This window comes from Strigops habroptila, chromosome 12 (assembly GCF_004027225.2).
Source record: "Strigops habroptila isolate Jane chromosome 12, bStrHab1.2.pri, whole genome shotgun sequence".
In the NCBI taxonomy this organism is placed as follows: Eukaryota; Metazoa; Chordata; class Aves; order Psittaciformes; family Psittacidae; genus Strigops; species Strigops habroptila.
The window spans coordinates 10,517,695-10,528,530 of NC_044288.2; the positions used below are offsets into that span (position 1 = coordinate 10,517,695).

A 10,836-nucleotide genomic window follows, 5' to 3' on the forward strand; every position below is an offset into this window, starting at 1 on the left:
AAAACATACTGAGCATTAAAGGTGAAAAAAAAAAAATAAATCACACTATATAGAGTGTGAAAAACTTCGAGAAAGGGAAAAACACCTAAACCCACCAGATTGAAACAGTCATAAACCATAGAGCTATTACCAACTCAGGAAAGAAAAGAGTATCTGTGCTTTTGGGATGCATTTATGTATGAGAATGAAAGAAAACCCTGAGATACAAGATACTAAGACTACCTACCTTGCCTTCAGAGGAGCGAAAAAACCAATCAACCAACAAAACCAGCTTAAACATATTTAAAGGGAGAAAACAAAAAAAAGAGAAGGTACTTTTCCCCTTAGCTCTCCTTCCCCCTTTCCTTTTCTCTTCTCCCTAAGGAAGCTATGTGTGCAACTGGTTTTGGCTTTGTTGTTGTTGTTGTTAACCTCCTTGGAGAGTTTCCCAGGATGCCCAGCAGTTAAGGAAACACCTTTATTTCCCAGCCTATTCTTGGCTGGCCAAGCCACCAGTCCCTCAGTAAACACTTTAAATCAAAGAGTTAAGCAATACCATGTGCTGCTCATTAGCAGTGCCTGAAGCTCACCTGTATTGTTCTGCTGCTTTAAAAGGGCAGCATTCAAAGCACCCTTCACCCTAAGAAGCATTTTATTTGAGTTGTTATTGCTATAAGCAGGAACCAAGCTGAAGGAAATGTTAATTTTTTTTAAGGCCATCTATGAAGTTTAAAAGCATTCTTTGAAAGAAAAGGCCCGAATAAAGAAAACTATGAACATGGACAAGTGAAGGAAACAAAACAGGTATTTGATGACTAAGAAAATTCAATAAGGCAATATGAACACGTTACAGAAAACAACCACTCTATTATTCTCCAACATTACCAATCTTCATCTTTAGGGGAAGAAGAAACGTTACAGCAAGAAGATAGATTATTTCTGTTCTTCAATGTCCATATCCATTATAAGATGTAACTAAAATCGTTTTAAGAGTCATGTCCCTTCAATTTTAAATGCTCCCAGCAAAGTTAAACCACATGTTTTGCTACTCTGTGCTTAAGTCAAAGAAAGAATGTATTGCTTCCTTAGAGGCTCCATTATAGCTTAGAGACTACTCTCCCTTGAAACACTTGAACCTGCTGCAACCAAAACACTGACATAAGCAGATGCACTGGAAAAAGAAACACTGCTATGAGAAATTAGATCCAATTCAAGCTTTTCCTTCGTCACACTAACAGCATCTCTATCCAAACAGTAATCCATCTACCACTTGTGCTTTTTGCCAGATCCCCAGCCTACAGGTATACACTTGGAAGTGAAGCTGGCCATGTGCATGTGACTGAACCGGTGGTTTATTCTTACCCATTTTTTGAAATGTATTTTATTTTAAGCAAGCCAATAGTGCAAAAAGCCCATATGTTGATGCTATTGCAGTTGGGGTTAATTTTCCATTAAAACACTACTTTCGTAATGTTGTTTGTGGCGTAAAATTGCAACATTTTAAGTTTCATTTGAGAAGAGCACTGCTATGTAAAGATCTTTACTTTCACGTCTAGTTGTGTATGTCTTTGGGAAAAGCATTTTCTTCCTCTGAAGCTTCTTTTTAAATGGAGGAAAAATAACTTCCATTCTCCTTCAATGAGGACAAGGTAATTATTTAAGGTGTTCTCATTCTGATGTGATGAGAGGAACATAGAAAGGACTGCACATGCAAGCAGATAAGCTATGGTGATCTGGGGCAGATGAACAGAGCGTGCATTTATACACAGACTCCACCAAACAAACTGCAAGCAGCATATGTAGTCTCAAAAATAATCTGTAAATTCAACAGAAATGTTTAAACAACACTGTAAGCAACCTCAGCCCTGTGTAAACACCGAGAAGCTCTCTATGTAAAAGGAATGTATATGCTTAACAGACAATTACAACCCAAAGCCATCAGGCACAAAGTCAGAGCAGAAAGCACTGCAACACTGTAGGCCCAGCCCATATGCACTGATGTTAATGAATCCCTCTGCCTGCCTGTGTGGAAGAAGTGTTTACAGGTCAAAGCAGATGCGATGCTGGAATGCACAAAAGCCATCCAAGCTCTGAGGCAAGGGTAGGGGATACCTTGATTTTGGCTTAGATGTGTGACCAGCATAGCACGCACTTCAGCGACAACTTCTTGGGTCATCTCTAAACCAGAGGATCTTTCTCATTTTTCCTGTGCAAAATTCAGTTTATATTATTACTTTCACATTGTTCAACAAAACCTACCAGTCAGATATTCCAGTACAGCAGCCATGTACACTGGAGCACCAACACCAATTCTGTACTTGGGGTGGCCTTTCTTAATGTAACGTAGCATTCTTCCAACAGGGAATATGACCCCAGCCTTTGCAGAGCGGGAAGTCTTGGTTGACTTCTTCTTTCCACCCCTGCTGGACATTTTGTCTGTGTTGGCTCTGGAACAGCACTCTACGTATTTGGAAGGAAACAAAAAGGGAATACAAGGTTATCAATAAGGACTGATGTTATAATACCATATATTGAATTTCTAGGCAAGCTAGTATTTTGAGGTAGGCAATGCATTAGGGTGCTTAAAACATACAGACGAGTTGCCTTTTTAGAGTATATACAAGAACCTAAAATAACTTTCCACAGGATGTTTATTTGCCATTGCAATCCTGGCATAATTTTATACAGTAAGTATATAAGCCAGAGAAATTCTTTCCTATAAACTTGCTTTGGAATTACTTTTCTGAAATTCCTAACAGATTTAAGCCAGTACCATTAATGCAGCAAAGTGTGATAACTACCTAATGTAGAGCTTCTGCATTAAAGCAGAGGATGCTTTCTGCAAGGACACAACCCTTTGCTCTCTGGGAAAAACTCCTGACTGGGCATTTGAACAGCTGTGGTAGAACTGTTATGCTCACGAATAACTGTGTTCCTAACCAGGAAAAATTGTATCCACTAAAGCTTTCATAAAATGGATTCACCTTCCTCAAAAAATTAGATACTTTCAAGTATGTATGAATTCAGAGAACAAAGCCTATGCATGGCAAAACACATCTCCTAGACACTAAATGTTTTATTTTTAGAAAGATCTGAAATGAACCCCTTGAGATTTGAACCCATTGGAAACCAGCTATCGCTACATTGAAGGCCACGCTGCTTCAACATGCCCTCTAGGAAGCTGATGAACTTCCATCTGCCACCTTTCCTTAACATAACAGTGGTCTAAGCACCCAGCAGATCTCTGACAACTGTATTTCGGTTCATCTCGGTGGAGATGTCCTACTGCTGATACAGCTGTCAAGCATATTCTTTGTCTCTCCTTCATTTCTGCTCAGCCTGTAAACAGAAGCTGATAAATCCAAAGAGGTGGAGGGTTTACAGGCTCTCGAAGCATCTTTAAAGGTTTACGCAATGCATTAGGTTTTGAAATTAACTCAGAGGAAAGGAGACAGTCCCCACCTTTCCCTCCCTTAAGGCTGAACTCTAGGGAAACCAGAGGCATGCGTCAGTGAATCACATACCTCTGTGCATCTTGTTAATTCCCTGCTCCACAAATCCTGCCTAATACAAATGCAGATTTGCAGGTGTGTTTGTATACTCCACAATGAAGCCCCTGTAAGCCTGCTTTCCCATTGCACAATTTCTCTGCTTCCCTTTTTGTTTTCCTCTTTTATTCTGCATTCTCCCCTTATGAACCTAACTGTATTTGCCATACACCTGAATCCACACTGGGGCGAGCTCAGAATTAGGCAGAACAGGTTCACCAACCCCACTTCTCAGTTTTGCAACTTCTGTTCTGTGCTGACACGTCCTCCAGTCTTTTACATCTCAGTGAGTCACTGACTTTCAGACTACATAACTATCAATGAAGACCACTCAGGATAACTAAAGAAATGTCTCGAACATCACTTTTGGTTTCCGCTTCCATGCTCCACTTATGAAAGACTCTTGCATAGCATAGCACATTAAGTAAAATAAATGCAATGGGTTTACTGCTTGTTAAAGGTAAAGAAAACAATCCCATCTTAGTAGCTCAAATGAAAGTCACAGCACATTTATGAAATATGTCAGGAAACAGACAGAAAACTGTGGAAGGGGGAAGCCATCAAAAAGGCTCCTTCTCCTTTGCTCTGCTGTGAGCTGAGCTCTGTAACATCTATTATTCTATGATGAAGAGGACAAAAGCCAATTTTCTTGCCTTGAGAAACTGTCTAACTGGAACTCACAACTGGCTTCAAACCCCTTCCATTTAATTGCATGTTCTCCTCCAGTTAGCTCTTTGTTAGCACAAAGCTGGGTGCGGCTTTCAGTTGGTTATGGACTTTCTGCCAGAAAGTATTTTCATAGTTCATACTCCATTTCCATCAATATTAGGCATGTTTAATCTCACAAATGTTGAGAAGCTCACTGAATCAAACACCAGGGAAAGCAGGCAGCAGAAATATCTATGCTTCTAGCTTCCCCTGTAACTCCTTTGGTTTGGAACTCATATATGAATGATGAAACCCCTGATTTTTCTAGATAAAACCTGCAAGACTTAAGCAGGAAGCTTCTATGAACCATTTGGCTTATGGGTTTATGGGATAGTCAGAATAGCTGGAAAAGTATATGTAAATTTCTACTTCCTAATGTTGTGGGGTTTTTTTTCCTCTAGGAGAGTGTCATCTAGCCATCAGCTGCTGTAATACTTGGATCAAAGTATGATGTAGCAACACCAAATTACTGCCGAAGAGGCTCTGAGGGAGCTGGAGGAAATACAGCTCACCCAATCTAAAAATCCGAATGGAAGACACACACAGACAGCTGTGCTGTAGCTGGAAACAGGAAGAGATGAAAGAGCACTGCCCTTTCATTTTTAGTTCCAAGAAAATGACTATTCACAGAGAAGGAAGTGGTTCCTTTACACACTGAGACAAATGGGTACTGTATATCTGTCTCCGGATACATATCACTTATCCAAAGCAATGCTAAGTTTGTTGTTAACATACCATCATCATCAGTCACACTAAACCGACCTCCCTTATATCACCCTTGAGCAAAACACTTTGCTGTTGATTTCCAACCTCTTTCACCTGATGTTCACAGGTTCTTTCCTTTAACATACTATTTCTACTCAATACCTTCAAGTCTTCTGTCATTTGCAGCTATCTAACACCTACCTATATATAAAATGGCATATTTTCTTCTTTCATAATAAGCTTATTTATCACTTCTGCAAATTCTAGAGGTTTATTTCCTCCTTTATTTTATACTCCTGGTCACATTTCTCTCATTAATATTCAGGATAACCCTGGACCTATCTTGACAATTGACCTGATCCTCTTACACTGTACATTAAAGAGCTTTCTAGCTGGAAGTTTATTTGCGAAATGTGATAAAGATGAGCTTCAGAGCTTCCCGTCTCATGGACCTCACTCCTATGACATGCAGTGAACCATTGTTTCACTAGATGTTAGGGATGGAGGGAGGGAAATTCCAATTAAGTTTCAAGTACCACTTTTAATTTTGCCAACCATGTAATTTGGAAGGGGGGAAAAGAGAGCCTTCCATGGAAGATCTTTCTTGGGCTTAATTATGGATTCAGGATCATTACTTTGTAGAACCTGTTTGTCCTGCCTTTGAGCTGAGGGATGGCCCAACGACCTCTCAAAGTCTCTTCTCTACTCCTGGTTGTCCACAGCAGAAAAGGGAAAGAGAAGAGATTTCACTTGCAATAGTCATGAAAAAAATGTATTAAAGTTAAATGCAAAGAGCATGGCAAGAGTTCAAAAACCAAAGAAAACTGTGCGCCTTACATGTTCTCAAATGGTTTATCTTTGTAACACCAGAAACTCTGGAATGCTGCCAACATTAATGAACCAGAGCTGTGTGCTGACTCACTGCTAGCCAGCAGATGAGGGAGGCAACCAAAGGGAACCTTATCACATGCGCCATGGTTCAGACAAGATTTAAGTAGGGTAATTAGGACAAAAAAGTAAATAAATCACAGTCAGTGACAGTCAATGGACCAGTCCTTTCCTTCCTGTCCCCTCTGCTGCCTTCGCCATGGAATTTCTGAGAAACTTTACCAAATACATTGCAAAGTCTTCCAAGATTTGACAATAAAATGATGTTTTAATGCGACAGTTCACTAAATTATCACTGTGATAATGAGGGGTTATCACCGAGGAGTCAACTTACCTGAGTCCACTTTTGACTTTTAATCAAATTTAACCCAATGTTGTTCAGTGGCTCTGCTGTGCTTGGACACAGCTTGCCCTAGTTGCAGAATTGAGCACCTGAGTCATAGCCTTTGGAAAACCGCTTAAAGACCGCAGCAAGATTCACAGAAATGAGAATTTGAAGATATATTAATTTGGTTCACAGCAAAGTTTCAAGCTACAAGGCTGCTCTGCTGCCACATCATTGTGACCCAGAAATACATTTTCTAAGAAACAAAGTAATATTAAGGTGTAGTGATGAAATCAGCAGAATTAACATTCTTTTTCTGTTTGAAATTGGCTATAGTAACTCTGGTTGGCTGTCTATTTCTGTGTGAAGATAGATACTCTGTTAAACCACACTTTCAAATACCATCTTCCTAAAATGCACACAGGCATCTGTTTTTCTGAAAGGTTTAAAATCCTATCAAAGTACAGTCTGCTCATCCTGGTAAAGTGATACCCGATTTCCAAATACCAGCACTTCATTAGCTCAGTCAATCTGACACCTTCATCAAACAGTAGTAATAAACCTCCTGCTATTAATGGCTTTCAGGTAGTGGTTCTTAATGACTTAACGAATTACTATGAATGCTGCTGCTGGCACCATGGGCTTACACTGGTGTATTGTCCGCACTCAGTAAACAGACGACTCAATTTATATCTACATCATCACATCAGTAAGTATAGTGAAATCCAGGAGACCATTACTATAGTAGGAAAAATACTAAGATACAGCAATTATTCTTCTCTTCTTTCCAGTACAAAGACTAAGCTGGAAAGTTCATTTTTGTATCACAAGAGATTAATGGCAATGCTGTTTTCTTTACAATGTTTCAAAACATTAACAATGTAAATGCTGCCATTCTCTCTTCACTTTATTTATGTACTATAATAAGAGCTGCTCACTGAACTCTTTTGGAAAAGGTGCATTTGAATTTGCTTTGACAACTAGCTTGCTCTGTTCTTGGCTAATGAGAAACTAGTCTGGCATATTTACAAAGTGCACTGCTTATGGAATTGGTATTAAATGGTCTCTAATAACATTTGCCTAGCACAACAGCATCTCAGTCTGTGACTGTGGTTTCTAGATACGATGGTAATAAATAAAGAGCTAATCACTCCCTTATCATTTGATCTGATGTGATCTCAAATGCTACCTTAAGTGTTTTATCAAAGCAGTAACTCCTTGTGGTTTGAAACAGACAGAGGAGCAAAACCGGTTGTGAAACAGCCCTTCTAGCACTACCTTAATTTCTCATCTGAAAAGGCAGCACCATACATAGATTTTCACTTGGAGAATGGAGAGAACATTCCTCATACAGGAATGCCCAATAGGTATACTTGTACTTTCTGTTACAGATTAAAATTCCCATCGTGATAACGTAAAGGATTGGAAAAAGAACCACATTTTCCCAAAATCTGTGTGCAAAACAAAATACTGCTGCATGATTGTATTCAACTGGCAAAAGTCCCTTCCTCCCACAAAGATTCTGAAACCCCCAAACAAATATCCCCTCAAGGTGCAAACCTCCACTAACAACCGTATTGGGAGTATGACAAGTTTTAGCTGGGCATCCTGCCACCAATAGTCAGGAAAATGTAAATACAATTGTCTTCACTGACCACTGCTGGGAGCACTGCATGAAATCCAGCCTGTTTGTACACTACAGCATTTTGCATGCTAGGTAGGAAGATTAAATTTGATGCAGGACCTTAAATCACTGGACCATTTATGAATTTGATGTTCGGCAAAAGTGTTTTAAGGAACATTTTTAAAACTTCTTTGCCCTTGACATTTTTGGAAGAAAGCAAGATGTAATAAAGAATTCATGTGGATGCTTCCCAAGGCAAAATCCAGATATAGAATGAAACTTAACATAGATGCTATCCTGCTGAGGGAGGGAGTGTAAGAATTCAACCCGCTGAGGAGGCCATGAATGGTGTGATTCTAACATCACCCCTTTTGGAGCAAGGACCATGAACTGAATCGTACCATCCTCTCTTCAGAAAGGGTCTGGGCAAGGAACTGTAGTTTCTTGATGTGTTTATAGCACCTTTCCCTAACAAGCAAGCAAGTTTTCCACAAACACAGCATGTTTCTTTTCTGATTTTACCTCTAGGAAGCACCAAACTGACAAAACCTAATGCTCACTGTGCTGCCCACTGGGTCGATATTCCCTCTCCCAAGAGAGGCTCTCTCTGGAGGCTCTTTTTATGTCTTGGGGCATCAGTTCCAGATTCCTTCTCCTTTATCCCTACTTTATAATCTTGCTGGGGCAGGACTACCTTTTATGCAGAACAGACAACAGGCCTTGATTCTAGTTGACAGAGTTGTACAAAAATACTCGTGAACTTCTTTGTGAGCAGATTTGGATCATTCTTTCAGAATATGACTAAATCACCTATCTTATCAAGAGAATTGCTGTGTATTGGAATTTCACCTGCAGAACAAAACAACTCCTAAGAACAAATCTTAACATGCCAATTTCTTTGAAGACTAAGTTTGCAATGGTGGACTATAAAATAAACAGTACTTAAGCACTCTCCCTATGTTACTGTCATTAGGAAAGTTCCAGTCTTATGGCTAGTTTTTTATTAGTTATGGCTTAATCTACACTGTCAACATTTGGCTTTACTGCCAACCAGAAGGGTATGCCTTACACACAACAAAACAAAGTTGCTCTTTAGGAACTCAGAAGGCCTAGATGATTTCAGTGTGAAAGGTTATGTATAACATGACAAAATAATGCACCATTACTAAGTAAACAACTTATAATTCCTTTCTTTCAGAGCACTTAAAAAAACCCCACCAAAATCCCAAACACACTGGGTAGTTTTCTAGGGACTACTTGATACAAAGTCTCTCATATCCAATTGCAGTAAGAAATACTTTTCAAAGCAACTGTAACTGTCTTGTTCCCACTTATAACTCTGGGCTACACCTAAGAACCCAGGTTCTGCTTTTATTAATTGCTCACTTGCTCCTGAGCTTATTTATTTCTTCTACTCTTTGGAATGGGGGAGGCAGAGGATCTGTGAAGTTCCCTACAGACCTGTTGCTAAGTGACAGCCACACACAGTCCTGGAGAAAAAATGGTTGTTCGTTTGTATGGTCAAGAGATAAATAACAAGCCTCATCCAACTATATTTCAACAACCAGTCTCCTTCCATCAACAATAACGAAGCAACCTCAGCTACTTGCACATGTGCTGGCTCCAGCCACCTTCATGGCCCTTCTGCAACTTACTTTTAAAGATCACAGAGGAAACAAAAGGCTTATAGGAAGATACAAGTTACAGGAGCAATTTGTTCCCCTTCGTGTCTTCTACATGCAGAAACACATCAGTCTTTGGTCTAAACCCAGGCGCTCCTGTGATATACCTTGTGCAGAGCCTTAGGAACCTGCATCCACCTGCGCCCTGCAGTACTCGCAGTCCCCTATGAGGAACACCCACACCCAGACAGTCCGTATAGGTTGCTCAGATCCTGCAGGCAGACATATTGCGGGCTATACAAGAAGTGACAGTCTTAAAAGAATAAGAGGCCCCGTTTCTAGCTGAATATTTATTTCTACCACTCTTGGATGCCTCTGCTTCTGGTTTTAAAAACCGGCATTTAGCTGTTTTTTAATGAAGTCATTCAGATCTGGCAGGTAACTTTCACGCCACGGCGTCTTCATCCCAAAGTGAAACACACTGAAAACACGTCCTGCTGCTTTTCACTCACGGTCTCTCTACATTTATCGTCTCCTGCCCGACGGCCCGCGGTGGGAAACAGGCAAAACGCGTCCGTGCAAGCGAGGCGAGGGGCCGCGGCTCGGCACCCCCAGCCCTGCCCGGAGCCCGCTGCGCTCCTTCCACCCCCCTCACCACGGCCCCGCTGCGGAGTCCACACCGGCAAAACCCCATTTCGCTGCCACCATTTCGCCGGGAGCGGGGCGGATCTCCCGGCTTCGCCCGGGGCGCAACGAGAAGCAGCAGAACCGGCAGAGAGCCCGGTGCGGGCCCCGCTTTCCCTTAGGGAAGGATGGGGGGGGGGCAGGACCCCACCTCCCTCACAGCCCACCCCGGCACCCCCCCACCTCCTCCTTCCCCACACAGCCATGGGTAGCGCGGGCGCTCCTCCCGCGGCAGTGACTTACAGCGCGGCCTCCAGCGGCAAGATGTCTCCCGTGGGCCGGCGGCGGCCCCGCTCCCGCTGCCTCCGCCGCTGCCTCCGCCGCTGCCTCCGTTCCGCCCGCGGGGCCAACGGGAACGGCTCGACGGGCTGGCGGCCAGCTCCCACAATGCCTTGCGCGACCGCGCGTCATATCCCTCTCCCCCCATCCCCTCACGTCCAACGGCCGCCCCACGCGTGTGGCTCCTCCCCTCACGGTCCCGGTCTGTGAGGGGGGGTCTCGTCTCGGTGCCGGTACTGGCCGCGGTGCGCGGCCGCCCGCCTCGCCACAATGGGCCCTCGGCTCCCCATAGCCCGGGGGGAGAGGCTCTCCGGGCCCCCGGGGCAGCGGGCTGTTGTGCGGGAGCCTGGCCTGGCTGTGGAGAAGCCGCGTCCCTGCGTGACGGGCTCCACAGCGGCTCCTCTCGCTGCGCCTGGCCATTGTGTGTTCGCTCCTAAGCGTTGAGCGGGGAGGAGAAAGCGGGGGGTTAATGCT

At 42.7% G+C, this 10,836-nt stretch overlaps 1 protein-coding gene across 5 annotated transcripts in view; it reads right to left on the minus strand.

Annotated features, from left to right (window-relative positions):
- The window catches only part of LOC115615536 (core histone macro-H2A.1), a 43,303-nt gene extending 32,821 nt beyond the window's left edge, over positions 1-10,482 (minus strand). For 4 of the 5 annotated variants that reach the window (XR_003994079.1, XM_030503782.1, XM_030503780.1 and 1 more), the window contains exons 1-2: positions 10,327-10,473; positions 2,239-2,439 (exon numbers count right to left, since the gene is read on the minus strand). Coding sequence is in view for 4 of the 5 variants with exons in the window: in XM_030503782.1 (XP_030359642.1) it covers positions 2,239-2,410 (172 nt within the window). In the remaining variant the exon portion in view is untranslated. Of the gene's footprint in view, positions 1-2,238; positions 2,440-10,326 lie in introns of all 5 variants that reach the window. The other variant, XM_030503779.1, reaches the window with a different exon arrangement.
- Positions 10,483-10,836: the final 354 nt, after the last annotated feature.